This window comes from Sardina pilchardus, chromosome 16, assembly GCF_963854185.1.
Source record: "Sardina pilchardus chromosome 16, fSarPil1.1, whole genome shotgun sequence".
Taxonomy (NCBI): domain Eukaryota; kingdom Metazoa; phylum Chordata; class Actinopteri; order Clupeiformes; family Clupeidae; genus Sardina; species Sardina pilchardus.
This window is the reverse complement of record NC_085009.1, coordinates 13747482-13764204: the sequence shown is the minus strand read 5'-3', so window position 1 is coordinate 13764204 and position 16723 is coordinate 13747482. Positions and strand designations below refer to the sequence as shown.

The following is a 16723-nucleotide window of genomic DNA, read 5'->3' as shown; positions in this document are numbered from 1 at the left end:
CTTGCGAAGCTTTCGAGATAATGACTGTAATATGACTGTGCTGCGAAACGAATCGGTTCAATACAACTCAGCCACGAAAGGTGATAGGATTTTGCATTGAACATTGACACCAATCGTCCCGCCCCCATATGGTTTGGGCAAAAGACTAGATCAGGGGTAGGCAACCTGCAGCCCTTTAACTTCTCTGTAGTGGCTTCTTGGCTTTTTCTAAAAATGTAGGCTATAAAATATTTCATATAGCTGTTAAGCTACAAGCTGTCCCATAACATTAACAGTTGGTGAATTACAGTATAGGCTACTACAGCGTGGTGAGTAGGCTGCCATAGGCCTACAGTCTCCCTGAGGTTAATAAAGATCAGAGATGTATAACTGATTTCTTTTTAATGGTTCTGATATCTTTGATGCCCTAGACAGATTTTCATTTTTTACTTTATTTCTGGTATAAAAGGCCCTTTTAAGAGGAATGGTTGCATGGACTAGATAATGGTTCCCCATGGACTAGATAATAAACGCTCACACATTATTTTGTTTCCAGTCAAGTTTATTTAACAGTAAAAGCATATGCAAAAATAGCAAGTCATTTATTTAATTAGGCTATCATGAGTTTGGCCTAAGGTGCTACAGAGGATAAATCAAAGTGAAAATCTATTAATGGAAGCCTAACCTCTGTTATGGTCAAATGTTTTTATTTTGTTCAGTGAAAAAAAAGAGATAAAAATCCAATCCTCAAATCATTCAAAATCTTCACCTAAATATTATGTGTATAGATCATTTGAATTAGGCCTATGAAAATGCAAGTATTAAAAGAGAAAATCCATAATAGGATAGATCATCATTGTTTAGGGTAAGACACCGCTGGGTCTTAAAAATGGGAAAACAATAACGCAGAATATTATCAGGGATGCTTTTAAATCGGATGGGTATCATTTCCAATCTGGGCCCCATGGAATCATCAATGATGTGTACATTACACCTCAAAGCAACCTATCATAATCAACATCATAAGACATTATGAATAGATGTATAATTTACATGAATTCTCAAGGCATGTATACCTCAGCAGTACTTCCTGATTTAGACCTTGATGATTATGCTGCGGTTGCCAATGTAATACAAATTATGTCATGACTCATCTTGGAGGATATTTGGTTTATCAGTATTTCATCTGCTTTGAGAAAGAAAAGAGGTCATGCTAGTTGCACTTAAGCCTTTTTTTCATTTATCAAAAACCGGGGTCATAACAAAACATGGAGTCAAAATAAAATGACTTAATCCCCAAATCGTGGTCATTCCATTCTGACAACAAGAGACATGGAGATGGCTCTTTGGTGTACCTTTAAAATGCAGTGACAGATGACATTCATGGCCTCCTTTTTAACACATTCAAACACAACCATTTATTGCATTGTGACAAAGCCATCGCAACAACAGGTAAATATTACATCAGTTATGCCATGAACTGAGCGTGAACATGACCGATACCTTCAAGTTAACACAAGCAACACATATTCCATTGTAATACCTCATGTTGATGGATCAATATACCATAGATGATGCTTCAAATGGTATGCTTGCGCAGGGCAAATGAATAAAACTATATCAATGTTAATCATACCAAAATGTACCGCATGACATAGACAAAAGGATCAAGCAGGTGAATTTCCTTTTCATTGATTCTAAGTGGTGTTCATGAATGAAATCTGCCAACATGCAAACATTCTGCTTGATTCACATGCTAACTTTCTTAAGACACAAGTCAATGTGTAAGAATGGAATGTCAGAGTGATTATTTTCGTGTAGGGCAATATACATAATCAAAAGGTTTTGAATCACCTCGCCTTTTTCTCAGTAAATTTGAAAGCTGTTTCAGCTATACCAAGATGTACCACAAAATGTTGCACAGTGCAATACAGTCAAATTCGTAAAATATTTTAAGGTCTAAACATGATTTTGAATGTGGGAAAAGCTTCCATTTCAAAAGAGAATAAATACAGTATTTACATCAACATTTTTCCCAGAAAAAGTGAGGGATTAAAGCCCTGTTCCATAAAGAGAGTTATTCTAAGGCAAAAATAACTGTTCATAGGTGTCACAAATGTTGAAAAGAAGTTCTCTGGACTGACTGAAACATTAGAGACCAGCCAATGACATCTTTGTAATATGTACTTGTTATTAACATATACCGAACATTCAGTAACACTTCAACTCACCCAGTTTTCCCACCTGCCCTTAACCTATCCAGGGAGATCTCTTTTTTTTTCTTTAAACAAAAAAAAAAAAAAGGTATGTGAACAGTTAATTGTAGGGGGTTTGAAATGTAACTCATTATAAATGTAGGTTTTAAGTGACATAATCTGTGCAAGGCAAAAAAATAAATACTATGACAAACTATACAGTTAAGACAACGTAAATCTGTACAGAAATGGATAAATGTGCTGATGATGAGCAGCCCGCATTTTCCTTCGCTGCATTTAACGCGTTACGGTGTACCACACTCGGAATCAAAAAAAAAAAAGCAATGCCTTCCTGGTCTGCTTGGAATGAATCATGAACTGCAAAAATGATTCATCTCCATTTTTTAAAAAGTACAGATAATAAACAATGAAAATATTTCACAGTGTGACCAACACGTTCATGGAACCCACAGACAGTCAGTAATAGCTTATTTAGCATTGTGAGTCAGAAGAGGCCACCACTGCGGAATTAGGGTAAACAACCCATTCTAATTAGCGATGCCTCGTCAAGAGGCAATCAAGCGACGAGGCTGCCTGTTTCCGTTTTGTTTTCTTTGTTTTTGTTCTTTTTAAAAGGATTCAGCATCTTCCTCAAAGCACAACCTAAAAAAAACATAAGTACCATGATTTTGAGTCCCTAGATGTAAAATCCTGTTACCCAGGTTAAATCAAGCAGTGACATGTATTAACACACAGTGTTGACACAGACAGAAGCCTGAGTCTGGGCTTGCTATTGTAGTGTGGAGAGTCTGGCACTGTAGTTCACTGCTCCTCAGCATGATGTGTGTAAGATGTGTGCCTATGCTCCACCCCAAGTAGTGTGTTTATGCCTGACTGAACATAATGGGAATTTCATTCCACTAAACTAATCTGGCATGAGCAGAGTGTAGGTATGTGTGTGTGTGTGTGTGTGTGTGTGTGTGTGTGTGTGTGTGTGTGTGTGTGTGTGTGAGTGTGTGTGTGTGTGCGTCGACTTGAGAAACCCTGTGAGTGTGTTCATGTGAATGGAAGATATGTTACAATATTTTACACGTCGTCTCTTTCCTTTCAGGGAACTAAACTGTGTGTGCGTCACCAGTGACTAGCGACGCTTGTCGATGGTAACTTAATTGCTCAGGTACTCGTTTAATGTGCAGCCACGGTCCACCTCTGCAGCGAGCGTCAGCTTTCTCTCCCACTGCAATCATTTTATGGGTCAGTGGTAAAATGAAGACGTGGGCTAAGTGGTATGTGTTTGTGAGAGAGAGAGAGAGAGAGAGAGAGAGGGAGGGAGGGAGGGAGAGAGAAAGAGAGACAGAAAAAGAACAAGGGAGTGTGGGTGTGGTTTCACATTTCACTATTCCTACCCCATTCGACCACTCTCGACTTCCTCAGGTATCACCACACTGCTAAAAGCTAGCCACAGTCACTGACATGTCACTGTTATTGCCTGGGTTCCTTCGAAATTCAGCCACCTCCCCTGGAAGGTAACTCTCCTCCAGCAAGACTCTGGGACCCCAGTGTGAGATTTCGAGCGTGAGAGAAACGAATAAGGTCATGGCAAGCGGAGGGAGGGAGAGAGGAGTGGAACAGAAGAGTTTGAGGCTTTTTTCACGACCCAGCCACTGCAAAGCCTTCTCCAGTCTCTCAGGTAGTGCAGTGCAAAGGCTAACTAGGTGCCTTCCAATTATTCAGAGATTAGAAAACATCCAGGTCCAGAGGCAAAAAAAAAAGTTTTTTGTTTGTTTGTTTGTTTGTTCTTTTTTTTTGTTCAAAACTAGAGTTCGGAATTGTCTGAAAACTATCTGAACCGGTCCTTTCCATCCCGTTCCCTCACTGGTAACGACATATTGCGACCCAGTCTGGTCCCGTCCCAGTCCCTCTCGATGGAGTTCCCACCGAGCTGGTCTCCCATCTTAGGGGCCAAAGGCTCCCTCCTGACGGGCGGTCCTCCAGCCCCGGCGGGTGCCCCCGGGGGTGGCTGCGCTCTGGGGAACTGCTGCGCGTCCAGCAGGTCCTTGTACTGGATCTCCGGGCGGATCATGCGCAGGCAGGCCTGCCGCGTGGAGTTGTCCAGGCTCGGGTGCAGCTCGTAGCCCAGGATCTTGACCAGGCCGCTCTGGAAGGGCCGGATGGTTTTGTCGCGGATGCGGTTGGCCTCCACGGGCTTCCCGCCGTCCCGCAGGCACACCCGGGCCAGGACGTCCCGGCGCGTCCTGAGGAGAGCCACCTCGGCCTCCATCCGCGCCCGCCCGAAGCGCTCCACCTCCTCCCAGAAGGTGCGGTTGAACGCTTGGTACAGGTGCCAGTCCAGCGCGTTCCACTCGCGGAGCTTGAGCCTCTGGTCGTCGGTCAGCGCCAGGGCGGCGCCCAGGTTGGTTTTGCTCCCCCAGCTCCCGCCGGCGGCGGGTTTCGGCTGTCGGGCGTTCAGGCTGAAGGACACGACCGCGTCCAGCGGCCAGCAGAGCGCGTGGCGCAGCAGCACCATGGACTGGTCGAAGTACTCGGAGACCAGGATGAGATCGAACGACTTCCTGATCTCCGCCTCGCCGCGTCGCGCCAGGGCGGGCGTGTAGTTGGCGTTGTGGTCCAGGCCGAAGTCGAACCAGAGCAGGTTTCGCGCGTAGTGGTTGTTGCGCAGCCTCGGGTCGTAGTAGCGCCGGGGATCGTTGGCGAAATCGCCCAGGCCCTTCGCACGTTTGAAGGCAGGGGCCACCGCTTTGAAGTAGGCATAGGAGGACTCCGCCAGCTCCACAGGGTCTCGCACGATGGAGAAGTAGAAGGTATCGGCGGGCATCACCTTCTCTACCTACAAGACAGTGAAGAGAGAGAGAACATTCTAGAAATGTGTTGGGCAGATTCACACATGAAATTCATTCAATTAAAAAAATTAAAAATAATTTTAAAAAAGGAAATTCAGTTTTAAATTAAAATGATAAAAACAGTAACATCGTTTACGGCAGATCTCAATCCACAAGAAAAAGACTGCCCTAGAAAAGAACCTAATAATGTGACACACCTCTGGCTTATTGAATCGCATGTGATTGCCCATGATGTTGAACTCCACCATGCGGGGTCCTCGGTAACCTTTGACCCTGTGCGCGTTGAAGAGCAGCGGGTAGCCAAACTGGTAGCCTAAGGGCAGGGCGAAGCGCAGACTTCTCTCCTCCCCGAAGCGGTACAGCATGTTGAGCACGGTGCTGCTGGCCGTCTTGTGCGTCTTCAGGAACATGGCGTGCGTGTGGGGTCTGCAGGGGCCCAACGGGGAGCCATGGCCGTCCTCCGAGGACAATGGAAAGACAGACCGCGGTCTGTCTGGTTGCATCCAACTGTGTGTGTGTGTAGGAGTGGGGGTTAGAACAAAAACAGGTTAGGTTGCGTAAGGTGTGTTCCTTGACAAGTGAAAGGGCGAGTAAATGAGTCTCGGTTCCAACCAGACCAGTCTATATGAATGACTGATCCACTCGATATGCTGACACAAACTGAGCCCCAGACAAAATACACCACAGCCACATTAAAAACACAGTAACAGTGAATAGAGTTTTATGAGTATATTGTTATTGTACCACATTATGAGTAAGGCATTCCTTTCTCCCATGCCTTGTTGACGTGCCCTTTTTTATTTTTGTTTATTATTTACTGGAAGATAAGCAGTACAGTAAAGGCAGCAGAGGCAGAAGAACAAGAGGGATCACTGGGCATTCTCTGACCTTTTGTTGAAGAAGCCCAGGAGCTGTCCAGTGAACGCAATGGCCACAAACACCAGCAGCGCCTTCCAAATAGGCCCCAGCCGATGACACCCCAACCACCGCATTCTTCTGAAAGAAGAGATATTACATGAATAGCTGACTGGATCATCAGTCACGTAAGGGATAATGTATAGAACGCCGGTCATTATCGGAATATAATGACCGGTAGAACGTTGGGAAATCCCATTCAAGTCAATGGAGTGTTCTACTTGCATTGTGAAGAGCCGTATAATAATGATGAAATAATACTAGTTTGCCATGCGTTGTATGCTCTTTTATTCACTTAATGTTCTATTAATCACTTCACACTGTGTCTTCTAAGTTTTTGAGGTAGGCCTATAGGTCTATGCCAGGGGGAAGTTTTCAAAAGATGTGCTCTTTGGCAAACAAGCTGTCATTCAGAGCACAGTCGAAAACAAAATGAAATGAGCAACTCTAGAAGGATCTCATGTTATCAGTATTTAAAACGTTCGTGCACATCACATCTGCCGAACAAACAGCCCGGCCGGATCGTCGTTCATACAGAACTACGTTCACTTGCACATCATTGACTAAGATCTCTTCACAAAAATGAGATTGAGGTTAAAGATTTATGTCGTTGTGATATAAGCTGTCGATTTTGAAAGAGGCGGCGTTCCTTTACACCTGCAGAAAACGCGTTCGTCAGGTTAATATCAGCTATCCTACAAAAGGCAAATGTAATAAATTATATAATAATGGTTTATCAATGGTCAGTCTGCATAAGCGCGGCCTTTGTTTTGAGGATTGATGCCTCTCTACATGCACTGTTAAGTCGATAACGACCAACATGGGTGTCATCTGATAACACACCCCGTGCTGGGTTTTTGTCTCTAATCCAAGCATCTTACCTTGCTCTTCGCCTGAAAACCATGATCGAACCGGGCCGGTGTCTGTGGTGCGCGGCGCTTGGCGGCTGCAACCACGGTGCATCTCGGAGACTACGGCCGTAAGTGCTGCAAGACCCACGACGTTACTTCGTGAATAAATCGCAAATGCATAAAGAAGGAAGCCGCGGTGTTTCCCAACGTGATGAAGAATAACAAGACATGAATCTGCTTCACTGACCGTCGACAAGTCTATTTTTTCGAACTGTATCTCCGATTTTTCACGAACCGCAGGTTCTGATGGTGGAAGCAGTAGGCTTTGTGTATGAGCCTGGTCTGTGTGCATGGGTGGGGGCACGACGAGTGTGGGCTGGTATGAGAAGGGAGGGTGGCAGTGCTGAGATTTGAGCACATAGGTTACAGTACACGGGCTTGCTAGTCGCGCTGTGACGTCATGTCTCTCAGAAGAAGAAAATCAAGCGTATAGGCTCGCCTTGGACCCCATCAAAATAAGGCTCGTATTAAAACGGAACCTTCAATTAATCTCGAAAACTATTGCGGATTTACTGAGGCCTCTAAATGGAAGCGACTCTGAATTTCAACTTCGGCTTTCTAACAGCGATGGGACATTCATGATGACTCATGAGACTATTATATTGCATAACCTACTCTATAGTTTCAAAATAAGTTCGTAGTGTCTTAGAGACAGGCTTATTATTCCCTTCCTATATAAACACATCAAATGTAGCCTAGCCTGTGTAATATGTATCATCTCCATTTCCCCTCTGAAGAACATTGGCTGGTGCAAAATGGATATGGTACCTCATAATGAGAAGAGACCATATGAATTAACCTTTAAACTAGGCCTACAGCTATAATCTATATCAGATTATTATTTGCATGCAGCCAACTTTTATTGGCAGCAATTCCTGGAATTCAATCGCCATACCAGAATGCACAAATAAAAGGCAGTGTGCATTATAGCCTAGGGATGCACAATATTATCAGTAGCCTATGGCATCAGTATCAGCACTAAAAAGTATAAAGCATTTGCATGATCAGCATGCAGATGAAAATGTCTGCATAATGTACATTCCTGGCAGAGAAATTGCAATCTATTAAGAGTGTTAGAGGAAGCATCACACTATGTTAAAACAGGATGACATCAACATTTATAGGATATGTGTGTCAGATTATATCTTAACGCCTTGCAATGATTTCGAGTGTCTATTGAGTGTCTATTTATTAAACGTTTTCATTCATTTAGGGCAGAATGATTGACAATGTGTTATTATGGCCCATGAAGTGTATATCTTATCTTCCATTTATGCCCAAGTATGGGTTGCATGAGTTCATGATGTTGTAATAAGGCCAAAGCATTTTACCAGCAACATTTCCAGAATTCAAATTTCCTGTTAGTGCTTTGCATGTTGGGTCTCCCTTTAACTACACAGAGATACTCATCCAGGGGCCTAATCAAATCAGTTTTAAACGTGTTCCTAATCCTCTGCTAGATTTGTTTGGAACCACGCTGCATGGCGGAAAATGTCACTCACGGGCATCTTAAGAGGGCATGCTGGGAGACACCTACTTACTCACACGGAGCGAGCCGACCGTTTCGCCAAGCATATGTGTTTCACCTCATGCAGTCTTCACTCGCCACAGCACCTCATTCACAGTGACATGCTTTCAGAGGGTCCTCCTGGAATCCCGTAACTCAAGCAGACCCTGAGTCGCCCGAGGGAAACCTGGACAGGCCTCTAAATGCTAAATATAGGCCTCTAAAGCCTCTAATCGTGTGACTGTGGCTGGGTCTCGGTACACTGTGTAAGGCCTTTACCACCAGCTGCCTCTCCTTCTTCAGCATCTGTGGCGACAGACTGAAATAGATTGATATGTGTGTGCTTTGTGCCGACTCCTTTGAACTTCCTCAACGCAGAGATATCATGTTCATACTTCTGTTTCTGTTTGCGTTTGACATTATTACTATAGGCTGATATTAGGACGCCTGTGTGGTGCCATGAGTGAGTGAATGAATACGTGTGTGGTAGAAGTAGAATCTACTAAGTTGGGCTCACTTCAAAGACATGCTTCAAATCACCATTCCTCAAGGAGTCTGCGACTTTAACAATCAGATATGGCTAGAGCACATTTATTGTCCTGTTGTCCCCAGGCAATAATTATAATGTGCAGTCGGGAAAGCTCTTTTTTTCTACTCCTGTGGAAGCATCCAGCCATGAAAATGCCCCAATAAGCACAAATACAATTGTAAAGTATTCTTGAGCTTCCCTGGCGCCCACTAGCCATTAAAAATTGGCCAGAAGAATCAAGTCAACTGACATTATGATTAATCTAATCCACATTCCACAGTGACAGGTCGCACATTTCCCCCCTTTTTCTCGAAGTTGGCCAGCTTGGGCAGACTAGTGGGATCACTCTCTACTCTAGTCCTGGCCCAGATTCCATAGCATGAATATTTCAGAGAGCACAGTCCCATCTCCGTTGCTGTTGGTCTGTATTATTTAGCAGTCTAGCATGGTTTACAGATTAGTTGCCATACTGAAGCAGTGTGCGTTATTGGCGTGCTTTCAGACCAGAAAACAGCATCGCGTAAAGTTGTCCAATATAAGCTAAATTAAATGGCAAGTTATTAACTATAACAATAATACCCAGGCCCAGGGTGGGTAATGTTTCTTCGTAATAAGATGCATCACCAGCTTGCCTTCGTAAAATCACAATACAGGTCATGCACAGCGTTCTTCTTTTGACATGACTCTATGAAAGATTGATCTAATTGAAGTTTCCGCTTTGGTCTTTCTTTGGTCAGTTTTTTTTATAGCCTATATATATTGCTGTCACAATTACTGCTCGTGAATGCAGTGAGAACATGTTATTCCTTGTTAACTGGAAAACCAAGCAAAACTTAATGGCAACTATGAAATAGGATCAACCAAACAAGATTATACCCCCACTAATCGACCCAATACCGGAGTAATCTGTTTAATGCCATGAGGTGGCAACAACTGCTGTCCAGAACTTCATCAAGCTACATGCACATCATCACCAAAAATCCGGGGGTTCAAAATCTGTGAATCGACTGTTCTGTGTAGGCTACAACTAGCCTAGTTCGTGTGCTTCTGTTTTTCAAATAGTGTTTTCGAAGAGCGCGTTATGGTTACCAAATTGCATAGCGGTATTGTAGTGCTGTCATTTATGGCTACAGTTTTCACAGAGCGTCTCAGTGGCAAACGATGGCCTACGTTCAACTCAAAAAGTTGTTGCCAGAAAGTGGGCAAACCTTTACTGTTGCAATAGAGGGGAACGCATGCACTCACCTCCTAAGTCCTCTTGAAGTGATCTCAGACGGTAGACTGTATCCTTAAAATCAAACGCCGGTTCTGTGTCCAACAATCATTCACTTCAGCAAAATAGTGGGTGAACTAACACTCTCCGGTTACGCACTCCTTTCAATGCGGGAAGAAATATTTGCAGAAAGTTGAAACGCATTCTCCTCCACGATGAACACTTCGAGACGAAGAGAGCCTGTATAACATTAAAGTAACGGTCTCCTGTGACCGGTCCTCTCCCCTTGCAATCAGCGCATTATTAAACACTTCTGTAGCCGTCACGCTAGCCTGACAATCAATCCTACTCTACCCTACCCTACCCCCATCTCCCACTCTGTCACTGTAGCCTACGTAAACCACCGCCCCGCGCGTTTATCTCCTCCTTCACTCATCTCTGCATAGCACAGGAGGCCACTCTCCAGACTGTTGAATTGAGAAGTTATCCTTACTGTTCAAAGTTTCATATAGGCCAACTAAAAAGAAATAGCACGAAAAGGATTTGGCAAAATACTAATTTTCCAACTCAGCGAATCGGAGTTTAACCTTCCACATCATCACGCACACATGGCCAAGAATTAATTGCATTATAGTGCATGCTAATAAAGGCCAAGGTTGCTAGATAAGCAGATAGATAGGCTAGATAGATACTTTGTTTATCCCTAGGGGAAATTCCAGATAGATTTAATAAATGAATAAATTAGCCTGTTACAATCGTTATTGCCTAGGCTATAGATAAAAAAAAAAAAAAACAATCACGACATGGATGCGCTTCCCTTTCGTATTTTAATAGACCTAAAGGCACAAGGTTGTAATTATTCACAATTAACATTCACTATTTCCATACAAAAATATATATGATATTCATATCTGACATCTCGAAGAACTTCTGGTCGGTAGTTGCTATAGCCACTGTTTCTCCTCCCCCATCTGTTCTTGCACACAATATCCCCCGAAAACAAACGACTCATTCATCTCGGTAGTCTCGCGCGGCTGCTTGCTGGCTGGGGATGATGAATAGCGAAGGGGCAAGAGGGATCACGAGCCCCACACGAGAACAGAAACCGTGGCCTGCTCTTGCTGGACGTGGCATAACCGGAGTCCTGTATGGGCCCATTGCTTTTGGTATCCGAGAGCGCTCAAAGGGTTGTTTTTTTGGTAACTGTGATTTTTGTCTGGTTCGTTTTGAAGTCAACACGAGCTGCAGGCTATTAATATCCTACCAAGAGTAGGATAATGTGTTTTGGATTAAACTGTGTCTGTTATTCTCAAACAGTTTCAAGACGTGTTTAGCCTGTGTGTGTGTGTGTGTGTGTGTGTGTGTGTGTGTGTGTGTGTGTGTGCCCGTGTGCAAGTGGCCTAACCAAGGAATGCTGAATACGGATCATATTATAGCCTACTCCAAAACCTCAGCCCAGACAGTTATGTTTCACATGTGTAACTCATTCAGCTCCCACCCGCCAGTTCCTCAACTCATGTTCCCCCCATTTCTCTCTCTCTCTCTCTCTCTCTCTCTCTCTCTCTCTCTCTCTCTCTCTCACACACACACACACACACACACACACACACAAAGGTAGCCAAAATGGCCTTGACATGTGATTGCAAATGACAGGAAAAATGTGGTGCCCTGTAAGTTGGCCTACCTATTCTTAACTATTTCTCATTGATCATTATTGGGCTAAATTCCATATTTATCCATCTCTCTGTCTCTCTGTCTCCACCCACACAGACAGACACACACACACACACACGCACGCACGCACGCACGCACACACACACACACACACACACACACACACACACACACACACACACACACGAGCGCACGCACGTACGCACACAAAGGTGGAGTGAAAGAAAGACTTGCATTTGTTGGCATTGCTGATATGACACTGCCACCTAGTGGTGCAATATTTAAAGGTGACTGTGGTGGCCAAAAAAAGACATGACCAGACCACAGAAAAAGTCATAAATGCACATCTTATCTATTCAGCAGTTGTGACAAGTAAATATCTCCTACATGTGCACATGAACGGCGGGGGATGGAAAAATATAACCAGTGTTGGGAAGTAACAAGTTACATGTAACGGAATTACGTAATTCAATTACAAAATAAAGTAAATGTAATCCATTACAATCCGTTCTAAATATTTTATATGGACAAGTTGATGCCTCACTGACACTGAATGCTGTCTTACAGGCAGTTTTTTTTTCTGTTTCAGACGGCTTATATGTGACTTCAGAATGATCTCACAGCTCAGGGAAGTCTTATTTGACTTGTTGCTCTAAAGCAATGCCTAGGTCACTGTACGTAATCTCTCATCTGCAGCTAGCTCACAATCATTGCTTTCTTTTATTTAACTCTTTTTATATGCTAACCTTTCAAAATATCATATCTCTTATAGTCTCAGAATGACTTTATATGCATTTTAAACACATTTAAGACACATTTACTAAAGACTACATCTTTGTCTTATTTTGAGAGGAAATAGAGATGGCAGTGACATGTTTGCATGACTGTAGAAACTTGTCTGTTTACTGTGCCGGTAAATCAATAATGCAGTGTGGTTGTCTTTGTACTTGTGCTTTGCTCAATGACAATAACGTTTAATCTAATCTAAATCTAATCTAATCTAAAATTGAATCGAATTGAATCGAATCTAAATTTATTCCAAGTGTGACCCAAGTGTGAGCAAAGATGTCTCAATTATAGGTTGAGCTTTGACTTTAAAACTGAAATTCAAAAATGCGGCAGAATTTTTTTTTTCTTTATTTTTCATTTTTACACTCATCATAAAGTGTCATTTAATCATCACAACACGTGTTATGGAAATAACCAACAATGTGATTGAGATCTTGTCTTGTGATCATTACAAGAAAAAAAAAAGACATTTCCAACACTCAAACACAATTCAAATGTTGTTAAACTCTGTCTTCAATATGAGGTACAATTTCCACTTCTTCCTTCTTGTAATGTACAAGGATAAAGTTCTCAGTGTCTATCTTAACATCTGCAGAAACCTGCAGCCTGACCTACAGAAATGTATAATGTTCCTTGTTGTCCAACAAGAACCAGCAACCTAAGTACAACAAATGTCATCCCTCAAAGGATATATACACAAAAGGAATTTCATACACTTCTCTAACACACAGATACACAAGGAAGAGAAACAAAAAAAAACAACTAAAAACTTGGAAAGGGAAGGTCTTTAAAAAGTTACGCTGTTTTAGAAAATATGACATTGCAATGAATGAAATGCATTTTGGACTAGTCACATTATTTATAAGATAACCAAATACACAGAATCTACAGCCATTCAAAAGGAGGTTGGAGGTTTGTGCTGTGTCATTCGTCCCACATACACTGCATTGTCACTGAGAGCACTCTGCCCTCATTGTGTCTGAGAAAAACAAGGCAAATGAATACACTGCAGTTAAAATTAAGCTACAAGCCCTTTTGGGACACCTGACCCAGCTACTATTTCTTGTCCATTCAGAGAGAATAGTCCCGGTGCTCAACTCTCCCAGGAGATATAAGTGGGTGCAATGGAAAAATTGCAGAGAGGAAGGGGCCTGATGATGATGATGAGGTGTGTGTGTGTGTGTGTGTGTGTGTGTGTGTGCGCCTGCGTGTGTGTGTGTGTGTGTGTGTGTGTGTGTGTGTGTGTGTGTGGAGGGCGTAGGGTTGAGGGGTCCTTGCCCACTCACCATGGCCTCCACATTGAAGGATCCCCCACTGGGAAGAATGGGGGCAGGGCAGGGGAAGCTTGTCCTGGATGGGCACCGGGGGAGGGGGGGCTGAAGGGGGAAGGAGGCCCCTCCCTGACTGGACCGCTGGTCCGTCGTCCCTCATTCAGCCGGGGCATTCCAGGGGAGGGATGGGGGCTGCTGGGGCCCTGGGGTGTGGGAGGAGGGGAGGGCGAGGAGGAGCGCAGGGCAAGAGAAGGGTGTTGCTGCTGAGGCACAGCAGACAGGGGAGCGGGGGCGGGGGAGGGGGAGGGGGAGGGAGAGGGAGAGGGGGAGAGAGAATGGGGGCTGTTGCTACGGACACTGCTGTTGGGGCCTGGGCTACTGCTGCCCGTGCCCGCGGCGGCGGCCGCGCTCTCGCCACTGATGTGGGGCAGGGACTTGAGCAGGTGGTTGAGCAGCCGGGCGCCAAGGGTCTTGTCCATGCCAGGGCAGCTGAGGAGCAGGTTGTGGACCTCGTGCATGCACTGGATGTAGCCACTGCCGTAGCGCTGGCGCGACTCGAAGTTCATGGTGGAGCCGGAGCCTCCTGCATGACATGGGGAAATAAAGGGGAGTGATTGGTGAAATGCATATTGGAACTGATGTCATAACACTGTCATAACAATGCCATGACAACGGCACGACACTGTGACGTCAGCCATTCTCACCTGCTCCATAGCCCCGCTGCAGGCCCTCCATATGCTGGACCGTAATTTCCAGAACATCGGCCTTCTCCAGTTTTGATTGCTTGAAATAAAATAAAGAGCATTGCTGTTATCACCTTTTCCTTTCTACAACATACCTCAGGACATAGTGTGGTAATAACAGTGAAATGGAAAGTGTACTACTCTGTTTATACTGTTGCAAATAGTATGCAAATGTGTGTTTGCACACATACAAAGTTGTTGGTTTGTCTGTCTCTGACTGTGTGTGTGTGTGTGTGTGTGTGTGTGTGTGTGTGTGTGTGTGTGTGTGTGTGTGTGTGTGTGTGTGTGTGTGTGTGTTTGTGTGCTGAGAGAGGGAGAGAGAGAGAGCGAGAGAGAGAGAGAGAAGTAGGCCTACTAACATCCAAGTTGTAAGCATCCACCATGATACCCTTCAGCTGCTCAAGACTGCAGTTTATTCTCTCCCGGCGTTTTTTCTCAATGAGAGGCTTTCGGAGCTAACAAGAGAGGAAAAGTTGAATTCAGAACAAATTCAAATACGTTTGGGTTGACAAGAGGTTTGATTACTAGAACACCTTGAAACAATTAGAACTAATTTAATGAAAACCTTTTTCTGAATTATCTATGGCTATTTCAATGCAAAGTGCTTCCCATCTAGTGGTTAACATTTGACCAAGAGCCAAACTTCTTCTAGGTATTGTTTTTTAGTCAGTAATTCTATACAATCCACGAGCGCCCCCTAGAGAGATTTAACCATATAGACACGCGGGGACACTCGTGGTTCTTTTCTATAAGGGGTCTGAAAACATCAATTCAAAGAGCTAGGCTATTCACTAAATGTGATAAATAAATGGAATGTCAAAATCAAGTAATTGAAACGCTATCCATGCATTGACTTAGACAGTCTTCTCGGAAATATGCCCTCCTTCCAAACTTCAGTTGCACCAAACTTAACAATAAAGTTCGTTCGCCCGCGACAGACAGACAGTCTTTTGTGCAGGTTGTGACCCATTAAAATAGGCTAAAAACCATGCTTATGCCAAAGTATAGACTAACTTTTTCGTTCCCCCAAGTGAACCATATGAGCTCTGAAGAGTAGCCTATGATTAACATGTGGCCTACTTCTTACCTTGCGTTCTTCTTTATTGTTGTTGTTCTTCTCAGGGGTATTTCCCATGTTTGATGCCGTCATTGTAAGATTATATCCTCGGCTTTCTTATGTGCCAAACGCTCTGGACTTAGGCCTACCTCTCTGCCCAGACCAAAAAGACACCTGAGGATGTTTTGAGGGTGAGTAAAACATAAAACAGACGCGACGAAATGTAGGCTAAATATCCCATTTACCCACGTTTTATTTAGCCTATAGACCTCCCCCTCATGCCTCCTCCCATAACAATTAACATGATAATATGGGTGGCTCAATTCGCACACTTTCCCACAGTCAGCGAGGGCAGGTTTAGGGGAGGCAGGTCCACGCACTAAAAAACTATTTGTCCTAAGCTACTCCACTGATTTATCAGAGGGTGGGTAAGGGTTCATAGGCCTAGTGGTGTTCACATAATTTGTCCCAAGTTGAACTTGCTTAATTATGCTTTAGCGCCTATACAAAATGCCCCACGACGTAGGCTTAAGTTTTAAAATGCATTGGACGTCTTTAATCTGGCAACGTTTTGGCGGTGTAGGCCTAGTCTTGAAACTTGAAACACTTGAAACTTCAAAAGCCAGCACATCCGAAACCCAAGAGACGTTCACCGCTAGAAATAGGATGTGCGGTTTCTTCCTTTAACCAGTTTCCTCCTCCCAATCCACCAATGAAGAGGAATGACTTAACAAGTGCAAACAGTGGGCTACAGTTTTCAAGCATTTAATAGCGCTGAATGTAGGGTTACCCGTAATCAGATCAGCCTTCCTTTTTCACTCACCTCCTTGCACCTACGGATTTTAAGGTCTATTGTCTTCGCTTCTACGGACACACTCCAATGAAGCGCGCTAAGATCTTTCTCTATTCTTGTGCTGCTGAAGAATGGGCTGGGTGTTAGAACCTTAATGGCCGTCTTAAACATTTAAATCCGACTTAGTTTTTCTTTTCTTTATGGAGAGATTCGAATTGGCATGGGTTTAGCACCCGTCACAATAACACTGAGGAGAGAGCTGGCTATTTCAAATGGAGGCCTAATG

At 43.9% G+C, this 16723-nt stretch overlaps 2 protein-coding genes across 3 annotated transcripts; both read right to left on the bottom strand.

The window, feature by feature from the left end:
• Nucleotides 1-545: 545 nt before the first annotated feature.
• On the bottom strand, nucleotides 546-10453 carry gal3st4 (galactose-3-O-sulfotransferase 4). Of its 2 annotated transcripts, none has more exons than XM_062516693.1 (4): nucleotides 10143-10453; nucleotides 5924-6031; nucleotides 5233-5542; nucleotides 546-5022 (listed from the first exon to the last, which is right to left on the bottom strand). In XM_062516693.1, the coding sequence occupies exons 2-4, from the start codon at nucleotides 6025-6027 to the stop codon at nucleotides 4015-4017; spliced, it is 1422 nt and encodes a 473-aa protein (XP_062372677.1). In that variant the 5' UTR covers nucleotides 6028-6031; nucleotides 10143-10453; the 3' UTR covers nucleotides 546-4014. The 2 variants fall into 2 exon arrangements, with proteins under 2 accessions (XP_062372677.1, XP_062372676.1); XM_062516692.1 differs by lacking the exon at nucleotides 10143-10453 and adding an exon at nucleotides 6832-7135.
• A 2645-nt stretch (nucleotides 10454-13098) lies between these two features.
• her8a (hairy-related 8a) lies at nucleotides 13099-16146 on the bottom strand. The gene is made up of 5 exons (XM_062517271.1): nucleotides 15675-16146; nucleotides 14947-15042; nucleotides 14549-14627; nucleotides 14201-14427; nucleotides 13099-14107 (listed from the first exon to the last, which is right to left on the bottom strand). Exons 1-5 carry the CDS (start codon nucleotides 15735-15737, stop codon nucleotides 13856-13858), a joined length of 717 nt encoding a protein of 238 aa, XP_062373255.1. The 5' UTR covers nucleotides 15738-16146; the 3' UTR covers nucleotides 13099-13855.
• Nucleotides 16147-16723: the final 577 nt, after the last annotated feature.

Excerpts from the sequence above, each read along its gene's own strand:
- her8a (XM_062517271.1), bottom strand. The coding sequence starts at position 15,737 with ATGACGGCATCAAACATGGGAAATACCCCTGAGAAGAACAACAACAAT. Across the intron at positions 15,043-15,674 it reads ACAATAAAGAAGAACGCAAG|CTCCGAAAGCCTCTCATTGA; the intron begins GTAAGAAGTAGG and ends CTCTCTTGTTAG. Across the intron at positions 14,428-14,548 it reads GCAGCGGGGCTATGGAGCAG|GAGGCTCCGGCTCCACCATG; the intron begins GTGAGAATGGCT and ends CATGTCATGCAG.
- gal3st4 (XM_062516692.1), bottom strand. The coding sequence starts at position 6,854 with ATGGTTTTCAGGCGAAGAGCAAG. Across the intron at positions 6,032-6,831 it reads GTTTTCAGGCGAAGAGCAAG|AAGAATGCGGTGGTTGGGGT; the intron begins GTAAGATGCTTG and ends CTCTTCTTTCAG. Across the intron at positions 5,023-5,232 it reads TGCGATTCAATAAGCCAGAG|GTAGAGAAGGTGATGCCCGC; the intron begins GTGTGTCACATT and ends ACTGTCTTGTAG.